At 37.7% G+C, this 15,116-nt stretch overlaps 1 protein-coding gene across 1 annotated transcript in view; it reads left to right on the forward strand.

The window, feature by feature from the left end:
- LOC150105358 (voltage-gated potassium channel subunit beta-2-like) overlaps positions 1–15,116 on the forward strand; it is a 740,084-nt gene that overhangs the window by 260,095 nt on the left and 464,873 nt on the right. The window contains exon 7 of the mRNA XM_090393939.1: positions 9,157–9,201. Within this exon, the coding sequence (XP_090250065.1) occupies positions 9,157–9,201 (45 nt within the window). The remainder of the gene's footprint in view (positions 1–9,156; positions 9,202–15,116) is intronic.

Raw genomic sequence — 15,116 nt, forward strand, 5'->3', positions numbered from 1 at the left:
GTTAATTACAATACTATCAACAAGATTTACTCAAAATAACCACCATTAGCATCGATCACAGCTTCAATCCTGCTTCGGAACCTCGAACAAGCTGATGCTACAGTCTCCCTGGGAAGGGCCGCAAAAACTGTTTTAATTTTATCCATTAACTGGGCTTTTGTATTACTGGAAGTGCGATTGGTGTCTTTTTCAACTGCGCCCCATACAAAATAATCCATGGGGTTAAGGTCTGGGGAGTTTGGAGGCCAAACATTTGGACTGGTGAAGTCGTAGAAATTTTCAGACAACCATTTTTGACTTTTCCCAGAGGTGTGGCAAGGGGCCGAATCCTGCTGCCATACATACGGCCTACCATTGGCTACCCTTGTTATCCAGGGCTTGACTACAGTGTTTAGCAACTCCACGTAGCCATCTGAAGTCAACCTGAGGCCCTCTTGGAAAAAATGCGGAGGCATCACATTGCCTTCAGAGGATACACATCCGAAAACCATCACAGTTTGGGGAAATTTAGTCTGCATTACACGAGGAATGTCCTTTGTACTGTATGCAAGCCATCTGTTATTCTGCGTGTTGTGTTTTTGATCCTGGCAAAAGTTTTTCTCATCGGAAAAGAACCAGATTGTTTGTGGTTCCGCAGGATGTTTCACTTTGCTTAGAAGTTTCTTCGCGTTTATCAAACGTTTTTCACGGGCCTTTTCTGTAAGCAGCTGACCTTTGCGGCGCTTGTATGAGTAGTAGCGGAGGTCTTCATTGAGTGCAAGCTTCATAGTAGAGGCTGCAACATTCATTTCACGTGACAAAGCCCGAATTCCAATGCCAGGGATCTTCAACACCTGTTCCTGCAGATTTGCGAGGAATTCTGCTGTACGAACGCAATCAGATCGTCTGCTAGGGATCTTTCTTCTTGCTACATCCTCGTAGTCACCATTGCAAGTCTCTAGTTCATGCCTGATTGTTTTTACTGTATTCAGGGAGCATTGGGCAGCAGTCGAAATATCCTTATTTTGATGGCCGGCACGAATCATCATGATACAAGTTATTCTCTTCCATGATTCAGGTGGGTTCCAGCTATCCATCCTTTCTGACATCTTGTATATGAATGAAGAAGGGTCCAACCTTTTAAATGAAGAGAAGTGTGTGTTAATACATGTAACTTACGGAAAAATATAATTAATTATAAATATGTCAAATTTATCCCGAACACCCTGTATATGTGTGTGTGTAGAAAGTATATGTAAATATTAAGATTAGTGATGAGAGCTTATTCTACTTTTTACCATGAGTTGCCTAGGTCTTGCACTACGTGCAGGGTCAGCTAGACTTGCAACACTTACAGGTGCAAACTTGACTTGTTTGTATGTTTGCTTACTTGGGAAATGGAGTAAAACCAGGTTTAAAATAGCTTGGTATCTTTAACATATATATATATATATATATATAGAGAGAGAGAGAGAGAGAGAGAGAGATTTGACATCCCATTTAAAATAGTAATATCTCATGAGATCGAATTCAATATTCTTGATTCTCATGTCATCTCCATCATGCTGTTTAAAGGTAGATGTTCCTCATAAACTAAAGAAATTATTATTATTATGACTCAGACCTCCGTTAAGTCACATGACTCATCAAGGGAGGCCTGTCCTAGAAAACACCGGCTATCATACCACTCCTTGAACTCATCGACTGTTTATACTCTCACCGGTGTATGAGGCAATGCATTTTGCTGTTCAACAACCCCCCCATGCAATGAAACCACTCCACATCCTGTTTCTTACAACTTTCTTTCACTAAACGAAAGAGCTCCCCAGTGTCAACTCTGTAACTACCTCTCAACAGTTTAAAAGTCTCAATCATATCACAACTCCTTCTATCTACAAAACTCTGCAGTCCACATTCCCTGAGCCTATCTTCATAACTAACATTATACTGTCCTGATATCATCTTTGTTATCTGCCTCTGCAATCTTTTCATGGTTAGTTTATCCCCTTCAAAACCTGGGGACAAACTTTGAGAACAATTGTCCAAGTGTGGTCTGATTAGGGCTTTATACAATGGAATGACAACTCTTTTATCTCTGCAGGTCAGCGTCCTTCTAAGTATTGCAGCAATTCTCTGGGTTACCATCACACCTTTGCAATATGTTCCCTGAATTTCAGGTTTCTACCAATCATCACCCCCACCCAGATCCCTTGCCTCCCCCCACTTCCTCCAGTACAATTCCTCCAACAGTGTATGCAGCCTCCCATCCTAGACTTCAAGACTTTACATTTTGCTGCATTAAAATGAAGTCCCAATTCATTTACACATCTGTATAGTTATTCAAATCCTTTGCGGTGATGCCACATCTGCACTATTACAAATGACCCTTCCTAGTTTCACATCATCTGCAAACAACTGAATATCCACTGACAATGTCATTGATATAAAGGTTAAACAATAGAGATCTCAGTACTGAGCCATGTGGGACCCCATGTGTAACCTTCTGCCTTCTTGATATTGCTGCCCCATACACAACTCTCTGATACCTATTAGACATCCAATCCTGAATCCAGTTCACTAACCTGACATCTAAACCCATGTGCTACAACTTAAATATCAGCTTATCATGTGGTAACCTGTCAAATGCCTTTGTAAAATAAAAAATAAATAAAAATGGCAGAATATGCCTTTCCCTCATCAACCACGCTTGTCACTTTATTTTAAAAGGCAATCATGTTACTAAAGCAAGAGCACCTCTTAACAAATCCATGTTGACTCTTCCAGATAACATTACCATCATCTGCCCAATGTTGTAAATGATCCCTCACTAATTTCTCCAATATCTTAACAACTACTGATGACACACAAACTGGTCTATAATTAGACACTGCTAGTCTACTACCACACTTATGCAATGCCACTATCTTACCTTCTGTCCGCTCCTTGGGCACGTTTCCCTTGGCCAGACTTTCATTGAAAAGCCAGTCAAGGGAGCTGTCAGTGCTGAACTGACAGCTCCCTTGACCTGACTCCCTTTAACTTGCCTTATTCCTTTATTCTCTCAAAACCAGTGGCAAAATTCTATCCTGTGGCATTGCTTTATCCAGAGTACTCAGTATTTGACACACACACTCTTCTTGTTTCTAAACCTCAAATTTCTATCCCTCTAGTGTTAAAAATACTTTTCCAGGATGAAATATCCCAGTAAAGTGTTCATTGGACAACTCCACTATGTCCTTTGCACCAGTCACTCTATTCCCATTTTTATCCAACAATGTCATTCTTCCACAATCGTTCTTCTCCTATTGGCCACATAGCAAAGAAATTCCTTACAATTTTCTTTGGATCTCAGGGCTGGTCTTTTCTCCTATTCCAGTTTTCCCTTGCTTATCATACTAGTGGCTGTCCTGGCCTGAGTCTTATATTCTTCAAGCATCTACTCTCTGCCCCCTCTCCTTATATCTTTTCCATAACCATTTTTTACCTGCAGTTCCTGTTTGATATTGTTTGTTGTCCACTTCACACCAGAATTGCTTGCTCTTCTTCACTCATAGTATACAAGTATACAGCTTAATATTGCTGCTAATAAATATTTCTTCATAAGTCCCCAAGCACTAATGATATCTCACCCTTCTAATTCCTTCTGCCATGGAACTGTCCCAAGTTGATATCTAAGACTCTTATAATCAGCTGCCGTATAATTCCATATACATTCCTTTCTCTTTGATACTCCTGCATGTCTATTCATCTTCCAACTCAAAATCACATGATCCCTCTCTCCAACCAAGGCAGAAATGCCAGTTATAATCAGCTCTTCTGATGCTATGACCAAATCTGAAACTAAATCTAAAATCTAATCCAAATCTAAAATTCACTCACTTTGTCCCATAGATGCCATTTCTCATTATTACAATGAAAATCAATCATAATGATTGCCTGTTTCTTCTTTTCTGGATCAGTTTTCATATACATTTTCATGTCACCACCCTCCAAGCCTATAGTAACATTCAACTAAATATTTCTTTCGGATCATCCCCACCTCACACCATACTTCACTAAAACCACTGCAATTATTTTTTCCTGTTGAAAAATAATCTGTTATCATCAATCGCATCCCCCCCCACACACACGTGCACTTCTTGTCTTTCTTATTATCATGAAAAATATCATACTTCTCCATCTCTGTTCCCGTTAGGTTATCATTCTCATTCAACCACTGTCACATTTATTCCACAGTTTTTGAATTAACTCACTCACTGCAACAATTCTTTATGTTTTTTCCCTTATATTCTTAACATTCAAAAATGTAATTCATTCCTAGTTCTAACCAGTTGACCATGTCACTTCGCAGATATGACTTCTCTAACCTGTCCTTGGTCATTCTTCTCTACCATCAAATATTCTGTAATTTTCTTCATTCAAATTCTTTCTTCCTTTTCATCCAAGAACATCTCATTCCCTTGTTGTCTGCTTCTTCTATACACACACACACCCTTACTACTACTACTACTACTACTACTACTACTACTAGTACTACTACTTCAGCATCCCCCCCCTTCTCATGCAGTGTCTCCCTGTTCACCGCTACTTCACACCCCATTTTCTTGTCTGTGTTGCATTCTTGTTCTCTCATTTCTCCACTCTTTCAATAATCACCACTCCATTCTCAAATACTTCTTCAGTCTCTCCTGTCTTACTTTCCTGTTTTGTCTAATCAATGCTCATCTCTGCCATTATTCTTCCTTCAGCAATATCATTTCCAGTTGATTCACAACATATCCATTTAAATGCCGTCCATTACTCTTATATAATTCCACCCTTATCCAGACCAGGACAACATTCTAACTTACCTTTAACTACCACACTGTTATCGTTAACTGTCCTCACTAAGCTCCTAGTATCCATTCTCATTTTCCTTCTGTCCAAACAAATTATCTGTTTCCATTACCACTGCAGCTTTCTTTTTTTTCCTCACTTAATCCTGCTCCCAAAGCCTCATTCACTCTTCCCTCCCTCCCTTTCCTCTACTGTAAAGCAAATTTTTGTGTACCTTTTCATTCACCACACTTCTAGATAGAATATATGGCTCTTTTGTTATTTATTTGTTTATTTTCTTACTTTATTTTCTAGCCAGCCTGGCTGGCCGAGTAGTTAGCGTGTCTGCTCTCCAGTCAAGAGGCAGCGGGTTCGAATCCCACTGTGGGCATGGACGTTTGTGATTGTCTGTGGAAAAAATAGTGGTGGCAGTTGGCGGTAGATGGTGTTCATGTAGTTGCGGTCAATTGGTGGATTGTGAGTGGTGGAAGCAGACTTGTAGAGTAGATGCCCTCCCTTGATGAGTCTTTGGATTCCCTGGAGGTGACAAATAATAATAATAATAATAATAATAATTACCCACTACAGAATATAAATAACCTAATAAAAATCATTTTAATATATAAAAGAATATATATATATATTCTTTTATTGGCCATTATTTCTTATTTTATCTAACAGATAAGCTTAGGTGTTGATGGTTATTCATGACTCATTTTTCACGGTATTAACAACACCACAAACACTTTTAACAACAAAGATGTTTTATTAACGCTTATATTTCACTGATTTTCAACTCAGCATCATCAGAGCACAACACACATGTAAACGCGACAGTGAGTGAGTGAAACAATATAATTGCAAAAGACAAAAGATCTAAAGTCCTATTTTTGGCACCCTCTAACGAAAAAAAAAAAAAAAAAAAAAACAGCAGTTATCCAGGAGTTTTTCTTAGGATAACCGTCTCTCTCAAATTTTTGGCAAATTAATGCAACCATATTTGTTAAGGTTGGGAGAATTCTTCAAAGCCATTGCTGACTCAAAAAATAATCTTTCAGATCTATAACGACTCCTAAATAGCACATTCGTTTTCCTCCATCTAATCCTGTGTGAAGGAGTGTCCAAAGCATGGTCTGCCAGTCCCGACTTGCCATAGTAATAGTAGCGAATGTATCTTTCATGTTCTTCCACTGATCTTCCTGTTTGCCCATAATAGGCCAAATCACAGTCACACTCCTGGGTGTGCTAAAGGGTGAAGTTTATCCTTAGGAGAGCGGATCAGAGTTGCCAGCTTGACATGAGGTTTGAAAGTGGTGCGAAGGCCATGTTTCAACAATACTTTGGCTATCTTTTCCGATGTACCTCTGATATAGGGAATAGAAATGGTCATGTTGTATTCTTGTGTATTAGGGGAGGGCAGAGTAATGGGCCTATGTAGTATTTTATCTATTTTGTAGGGATTGTAGCCGTTGGCTAAGAACGTATGGCACAGGTATTGGAGTTCAGTGGTCAGAGCTGTATCGTTAGAACAAATGGCTAGGCTCTGTGTATAAGTGTTTTTAAAATGCCGTACTGTTGGACTGGATGATGATGTGATTGTTTATGTAGGTATCTTCCTGTGTGTGTAGGCTTTCTGTAAATAGAAAAAGATAGTGCACCATCTGAAAGGCAGGTGACTAATGTGTCAAGAAATGGTAAACAGTTATTTGATTCTTTTTCTATTGTGAAGTGAATTTTGGGGTGTTGGCTGTTTAGGTAGGTGACAAAAGCATCCAAAGTGTCTTGTCCATGGGACCAGATGGCAAACACATCATCTACATAGCGTAACCACACTTGTGGCTTGTATGTAGCTGTGTACTTTGTTTTCAAAGTGTTCCATGTAAAAATTTGCTAACGGGGAGGAGAACCCATAGCAGTACCATTAATCTGTTTGTAGAATTCCCCCACCCCCATGTAAAGTAACCTGCATTCATGGTAAATTGAAATAATTCAAAAATATCTGGGGGAAATTTAGACTTGATTAAATCAAGAGTGTCTATAAGTGGTACATTGGTAAATAAGGAGGTGACATCGAAACTAACCATTATGTCTGAATCTTTTAGGATTAGATTTTTAACCAGTGTTTGGAAATAGATCGAATTTTTTACAAAAGTAGAGGAGTTGCCAGTAAAGGGGGGGGGGGGGGGGCAAGCGACTTGGCTAAATGCCGGGCCAGTTTATATATGTGGGACTATCTATGCTATCAACTATGGGGCAAAGGGGAATATTAGTTTTGTGGATTTTTGGTAATCCATAAATACGGGGTGGTTTAACATGAATCGGTTTTATTTTCCTGATGATTTCTTTGGGCCATGATGTCACTTTTTTCAGTAATTTTCGGACTTTTTTCTTTTGAGACATCGTAGGGTCTCGATGTATAATTTGATACGTGGAACTGTCACATATGAGATCTTGCATTTTTCTGTTATACTCTTCTTTATTCATGATAACTGTTGCATTTCCTTTATCAGCTTTTGTAATAATAATATTTTTATTATTATATAACTTTTTTAGGGACGTGGCATATTGCTTTTTGGAGACTTGGCCTTGTTTATAATACTAGCTATATCTAGTCGCACGTTGTTGGCCATTGCTGGCGGAAGATCGTGGATACCCCGTTCTACTTTCATCATACTTTCAACAAGAACTAATAAACGTGTTAAATTCTGAAATATGGACTGTCCTACAACACATCTCCGAAGTTGCAGCAAAAAAAGAATTCACAAAAGTAAAAAGCTAACACCTAAAGAAATTTGAACTCCTACAACAACGCCAGCATACGAAGTCCCGACCGCAACTTCGACGAGACCACGTGGTCGTAAACCTATCATCTGAAACACTCACTGAAGAAGTCAAGAACGCTCTCAGTCTAGGACATAACTTTGCCGTCATGCCCAAACAAATTCCTAAACTAGAAATTATGATGAAAGTAGAATGGGGTATCTACTTTCATTATAATTTCATCATAAAGAAAAAAGTCTGAAAATTACTGGATGATGATGTGATTGTTTATGCAGGAAGATACCTACATAAACAATCACATCATCATCCGGTCCAACAGTACGGCATTTTAAAAACACTTACACACAGAGCCAGAGCCATTTGTTCTAACGATACAGCTCTGACCACTGAACTCCAATACCTGCGCTATACGTTCTTAGCCAACGGCTACAATCCCTACAAAATAGATAAAATACTACATAGGCCCATTACTCTGCCCTCCCCTAATACACAAGAATACAACATGACCATTTCTATTCCCTATATCAGAGGTACATCGGAAAAGATAGCCAAAGTATTGTTGAAACATGGCCTTCGCACCACTTTCAAACCTCATGTCAAGCTGGCAACTCTGATCCGCTCTCCTAAGGATAAACTTCACCCTTTAGCACACCCAGGAGTGTATGAAGTTCCGTGTGACTGTGATTTGGCCTATTATGGGCAAACAGGAAGATCAGTGGAAGAACGTGAAAGATACATTCGCTACTATTACTATGGCAAGTCGGGACTGGCAGAACACGCTTTGGACACTCCTTCACACAGGATTAGATGGAGGAAAACGAATGTGCTATTTAGGAGTTGTTATAGATCTGAAAGATTATTTTTTGAGTCAGCAATGGCTTTGAAGAATTCTCCCAACCTTAACAAATATGGTTGCATTAATTTGCAAAAAATTTGAGAGAGACGGTTATCCTAAGAAAAACTCCTGGATAACTGCTGTGTTTTTTTTGTTTTTTTTCGTTAGAGGGCGCCAAAAATAGGACTTTAGATCTTTTGTCTTTTGCAATTATATTGTTTCACTCACTCACTGTCGCGTTTACATGTGTGTTGTGCTCTGATGATGCTGAGTTGAAAATCAGCAAAATATAAGCGTTAATAAAACATCTTTGTTGTTAAAAGTGTTTGTGGTGTTGTTAATACCGTGAAAAATAAGTCATGAATATTTCTTATTTTATTTCTCTATTATGTGAAGAATTTTACATAATAGAGAAAATTAGTTGTTATTTTCATGTTCACTGTACCTGAATTACTGATTGGAAGTTAAAACTTGCAGGTGTACCTGTAGTTGTGCTTCAGTTCTCCCATTCCCCCTCCCCGAAGCCCAGTTACAACTTATTCATATTATAGTTGATAATAAAATGATTGTTTTTTAATTAATTATGAGCCTTCTGTCCACTGACAGTTGAAATGCTACTCTCACCTTTTCACTATTAATGTTACTCTGTCATTAGCATTTGATGTCTTATCAATATCAATAGTTTCTATTATTATTTCATAAAATAATGTTTTCAATCATTACTTTCATATTTTTGATATTTATAGGGCAGAAATGTTGCTGGGTAAGATACTAAAGAAAAAAGAATGGAAGTAAGTGAAATTTAGTACTCCTAATTTTCTTCTGTATCAGCATTTCTCATCCTGTGGTGCATGGACCCTCAGGGGGCCACAAGATAACTCCAATATGTCTTCACAAGTTATATCTGAAATATAAAAGTAATAACAGTTTTACAGAATGTAAATGCTTTCTATTAATAAATGCACATGAAATAATCCTTTTTATGGTATACAAATATATAAATTAGAAAAAAGCTTTTTATAGACAGAATTTTATTTTCAAATGTTTATTTAAATATTATTAGGTTTAGATCCCCTGAGTTGCTAGTTTAAAAACTTCTAATTGTACTGTTTGAATATGCATGTTTTATATATTAAAATAAAGAAACTGACACTTAACAAGTAAATATATTTTACTAAAAATATAAATTACAGATATTTCAGTTATGTATCACACACCATCCTTAGTGTATATGGATAAAACAGTGGAAAATTAATTTACAACAAAATTAAAACTATGTTTAAGTAGTGGTGAACTTTAAATTAAAAATGCCAAGAAATTATATGCCAAGAGAGAATACGCTACAGTTATATGGTGTCAATGGGGCATTATATCAAGCAATACTTAGTCTTTATTTGAGTTGTAAGTCAGCAGTTAGAATTGAAGGAAGTACAGGAAGATGGTTTAATGTTAAATCTGGTGTGATCCTCTCTGTTATTCATTATCTATATGGATCACATTATGAAGGAAAGTGGTATTAAACATGATATCAAAATTGGAGATGTTAATGTCAGCTCTTTGCTTTATGCGGATGATGTTATACTTCTAAATAAATCTGCTACAAGTCTGCAAGATTCTCTGACTAAATTGAATAACTGTTGTAATAGATATGGTATGAAGTTCAGCAATAAAAAGACAAAGACAATGAAAATAGGCAGAATCATTGAAAATGTCAACTGTGTTGTGAATGGAGAACCTGTGGAACAAGTAAAACATTTCAGCTACTTTGGCTAGATTTTTAGTTAAGATGGTAAATTAAATATAGAAATAGACAACAGAATCAGCAAAGCTGGTATGGTGGGAAATCAATTGAATGAATTCATATGGAATAAGAGAGAAATTAGTCAGAACACTAAATTAGCTGTATATACAAGACAGTGTTCAAACCAGTGTTAACTTGTGGATCTGAGAGCTGGGTCAGAAGTAAAACACTTGACCAAAGACTAGAGACCACAGATATTAGAGTCCTGAGAAAGATTATAGGCATGAACAGATGGCATCAATGGCAATATCATATTAAAAACGAGGATATTAGGAAAGAACTTGACATTGTCAGCATCCAGGAATGCGTTAGCAGAGCTAATCTTCTCAGGTGGTATGGTCACTTAAACAGAATGGGCAAAGAAAGATTAGCAAAACAAGTGTTCTCTGCCAGGTTGGCAGCAAAACGACCCAGAGGAAGACCAAGATATAGGTGGATTGATACAGTACAAAGTGCCTTAGACGATAGAAATATAAGATCTGATAATGTTGGCATCTTGACAAGTAACAGACTGATTTGGAGGAAAATTGTAGATAGGAAGTTAGTAATGATGTAATTTTTTTCATGTAGTACTATTATATCCTGTACACCCCTTGAGGGTACATGGCAGGAATTTGATGATGATGATGATGATGATGAATTGATAATAGGTTAATATTGATTTGTATACGATAATGTGTATGTCAAATTATGTGTTCATTATTATGAAATTCTATATTAATTTTTAAACTTGTCTCAATAAAATACTGCAATTAATTTTGTATTAATTAATGTTAATAAATTAATTGGTGTTGTATAATTAATTGGTGTTTTATTAATTAGTTGCTAATGTGCCAGGCACATCAGCAACTTGATTTGTAAATTTTTGGCACGTGCCGGCACATCAGCAACTCGATTTGTAAAATTTTGGCATGCGGAAATAAAAAGGTTTGCCACCACTGCCCTACTGGACTAAATTGGGTGGTTTTGGCCATTGGGTTGAAGATCTAAGGATGAGTTCTTTCCAAAAATTTGGGCAGTCTCATGCACCGAAATTTGTCGAGGTTCAGAAAGTTTCTCAGGGCTAAGGCAGATCAAGGAATAGCCTCTCATATTTGTATTTGCTGCTGTATAATAGAGTGACCTTTTCCAGGATATTCTCTGGTGAGTGTCCAAGGCATGGTCAGCAGGTCCTGAGTGGCCATAGTGGGGGTAGTGGATGTTGTCCTTTTCTTAGTTAATTAACTTGTGGCAATTTGCATAACTGATGATTTTGAGTAGAAAGCGGGTACACATTCTAATTTTCAAAGGCCATTCTATTACACTGCAACAAATACAAATATGCGAAGCTATTCTTCTAATCCACCTCGGTCCTGAGAATTCCATACTACAACAAATTTGGGTGCATGAGAACACCCAAAATTTGAGCTCATTCTCAGATCTTCAGCCCAACGGTCTAGACCACCGAATTTAGCCCACTGGAGTACTGTTTTGGACTCTAGGCCTAGCTTTGGTTGCCTCCTTCAGCCTCATTTGCCCAGTGTTAGTTCCTGCATGCACATAACGTATTTACTCAAACATAACTTGCCCTCACGTATAACTCACACCCTGATTTGTCTTTATGAAAAAAGAAATTAAAAAAGTTTCGCATATATCTTGCACATGAAAAAAAAGTTTAAACACATTCACATCGGGGCAGTAGTAACTTGCTTTCCCCGCAGTAAACAACGTCTTCTCCAACAGCCAGTATACTGCAGACGCAAGAAAAACAAGTAGTTTTATTGTATCACTGAATAAGGTACTGAGACAAAATAAAAAAAAAAAAAATTGAAAAATGAGCCATTAACTCTTCCCCTCTAAAACCTTCTATCTTGCTAAGATATGTAGATGATGTGTTCTCTATTTGGCCTCATGGCCCAGACACATTAGATTCCTTCCTCAGTTACCTCAATAGTCTACATCCAAGAATCCAGTTTACGATGGAAAAGGAAAATAACAATAGTTTACCCTTCCTAGACACCTTAGTATCATGCTTTCCTAATGGTAACCTTTCTTTCTCTGTATATAGAAAACCTACTCATACAGGTAGATACATTCACAAACTCTCCCACCACCACACCCTCCCAGCAATATAGCATTATTAAAACTCTGACCAATAGGGTCCACAATCTTTGTTCCAGTAAAACTGTCCTGCCAACCTAACTTAAACACATACACAACACCTTCCTTTCCAATGGCTATGACTACAAAATTAAAAAAATAATCAAGTCCTTCTCCATTCCCAGACCATCTCTTCAGAAGGACTTCAGAAATGCCATCACTATTCCTTACATCCGTGGTACTTCAGAAAAAATAGCCAGATCATTAAAAAAGTACAACCTCCATACAGCTTTTAAGCCCCACCATAAACTTGCTACCCTTATCCGCTCCACTAAGACCAGCTCCCTCCTCTTTCAGTGCCTGGTGTATATAGAGTACCTTGTTCCTGTAAACTTGTCTACTTCGGACAAACAGGCAGGTCAGTATCCATCTGGTTAGAAGAACACAGTTCTTACATCTGCAAACACGATTATGGTCAGTCTGGCCTTGCAGACCATGTTTTGGATACATCCCACAGAATCTCCTGGAAAAAAAACTACCATGCTCCACCATAGTAAATTCAAAAAAGAAAGACTATTCTTTGCATCTGCACTTAGGAATCAACCTAATTTAAACAAATACGGTTGCATATTATTTTAACGGTATAATAGAACACAGAAACTAAGTAAATAATTAATTTATTAACTTGATGCTGATATTTCGCTGGTATTATAACCAGCATCTTCAGAGCACAAAAACACTGTTTGTCACAATACGCGAGACTAAAACAACATGGTGTACATTAACAAAATTGTAGCAGCAACACAAAGACTAGAGTCCTGATTTTGGCGCCCTCTATCTGGAAAAAAAAAAAAAAAAAAAAAAAAAACGCTATCATATGTTGCTAGAGTCCTAGAAAAGTGCTAGTTTTTCCTTAATATGACTGTCTCCCAGATCTTCGGCAAGTTAATACAGCCATATTTGTTGAGATTTGGGGTGTGTTTTAGGGCTTCTGTCGCCTCTAAGAACAATCTCTCTGATTTATATGGGTTTCTGTGTAGTACCTTTGTGTTTTTCCAGTTGATCCTGTGTGCAGGGGTATCCAGAGCATGGTCTGCTAGGCCCGACTTCCCATAATGATATTTCCGGACGTATCGTTTATGTTCGCTGATGCGGATATTCACAGTTCTTCCTGTTTGACCGTAGTAGGCTTGATTGCATGAGCAGGGTACTTGGTAGACTCCTGGATGTGATAAACACTCCTAAGAAACCCCTCCCACCATCCACCACAGAGAACTACAACAAAACAGTCACCATCCCTTACATTAAAGGCACATCCGAAAAGATCTCAAGAATTCTCATTAAACATAAACTACGCACTACATTCAGACCATGTAGCAAATTAGCCACCCTCATCCGCTCACCCAAGGACAGCATTCCTCCTTTATCACATCCAGGAGTCTACCAAGTACCCTGCTCATGCAATCAAGCCTACTACGGTCAAACAGGAAGAACTGTGAATATCCGCATCAGCGAACATAAACGATACGTCCGGAAATATCATTATGGGAAGTCGGGCCTAGCAGACCATGCTCTGGATACCCCTGCACACAGGATCAACTGGAAAAACACAGAAGTACTACACAGAAACCCATATAAATCAGAGAGATTGTTCTTAGAGGCGACAGAAGCCCTAAAACACACCCCAAATCTCAACAAATATGGCTGTATTAACTTGCCGAAGATCTGGGAGACAGTCATATTAAGGAAAAACTAGCACTTTTCTAGGACTCTAGCAATATATGATAGCGTTTTTTTTTTTTTTTTTTTCCAGATAGAGGGCGCCAAAATCAGGACTCTAGTCTTTGTGTTGCTGCTACAATTTTGTTAATGTACACCATGTTGTTTTAGTCTCGCGTATTGTGACAAACAGTGTTTTTGTGCTCTGAAGATGCTGGTTATAATACCAGCGAAATATCAGCATCAAGTTAATAAATTAATTATTTACTTAGTTTCTGTGTTCTATTATACCGTTAAAATAATAAACAACAAATACGGTTGCATTAAACTTCCCAAAATTTGGGAAACTTTAATTATCAGAGATCCCTCTTTATGTCCCAGGCCACCTGCAAATGTCCATAGAGGGCGCACCAACTAGATAGGACTTTAGTTTCACTTTGTATTGTATTTGTGTGTGTGTTGTTACAAAAAGTTTTTGTAATTCCTGAAGATGTCTCTGTGACGGAGACGAAATATTGGAAGTATTAAAATTAGTTTTAATCCTTTCTCAGTGCTGTTAATATTCCATTAAACCTCTAACATGAATTCTTCACAGCACTTAAGCCTCAACACACGTATTAGTGAATGTTGTTATGGCAGTTGCAGATATTATGGAATTCGGTTGTAGAGAATTAGCATTTCAACTCAACAATTGTCAGCTTGCCTTTGACATTGGGTGTGATCTTTTGTTAATACTGTACCAATCATATGCACATCTTCATAGCTGCTCTATCTCTACTGGCCTACCATTGCTGTCTGTTTTGCACTCTGTTGCACTTCTCATTAGTCATTCATGAAGGATTGTTCATTGCTCAAGTTCATTGCTTGAACATCTTGATTGTTCAAGATGACACTATTTGGATAAATGATTTTGGCACACAAGGAAACAGCTCTCGAGGATGAACATAGCAATAATGAATAGGAGATTCTTGGTAAGTCATACCCATTTTCAGTTTTTTCCTGAAAACTTTAGTTTCTGAAAACCCCTGCATATATCTCGCACCACGAATTTTTAGCTGTAATTTTGAGAAAAAAATGTGAGCTATATTCGAGTAAATATGGTATCAT

Source organism: Typopeltis vanoorti, chromosome 6 (assembly GCF_054136105.1).
Source record: "Typopeltis vanoorti isolate ZY-2024b chromosome 6, IOZ_Tvanoo_1.0, whole genome shotgun sequence".
NCBI classification, from domain to species: Eukaryota; Metazoa; Arthropoda; class Arachnida; order Uropygi; family Thelyphonidae; genus Typopeltis; species Typopeltis vanoorti.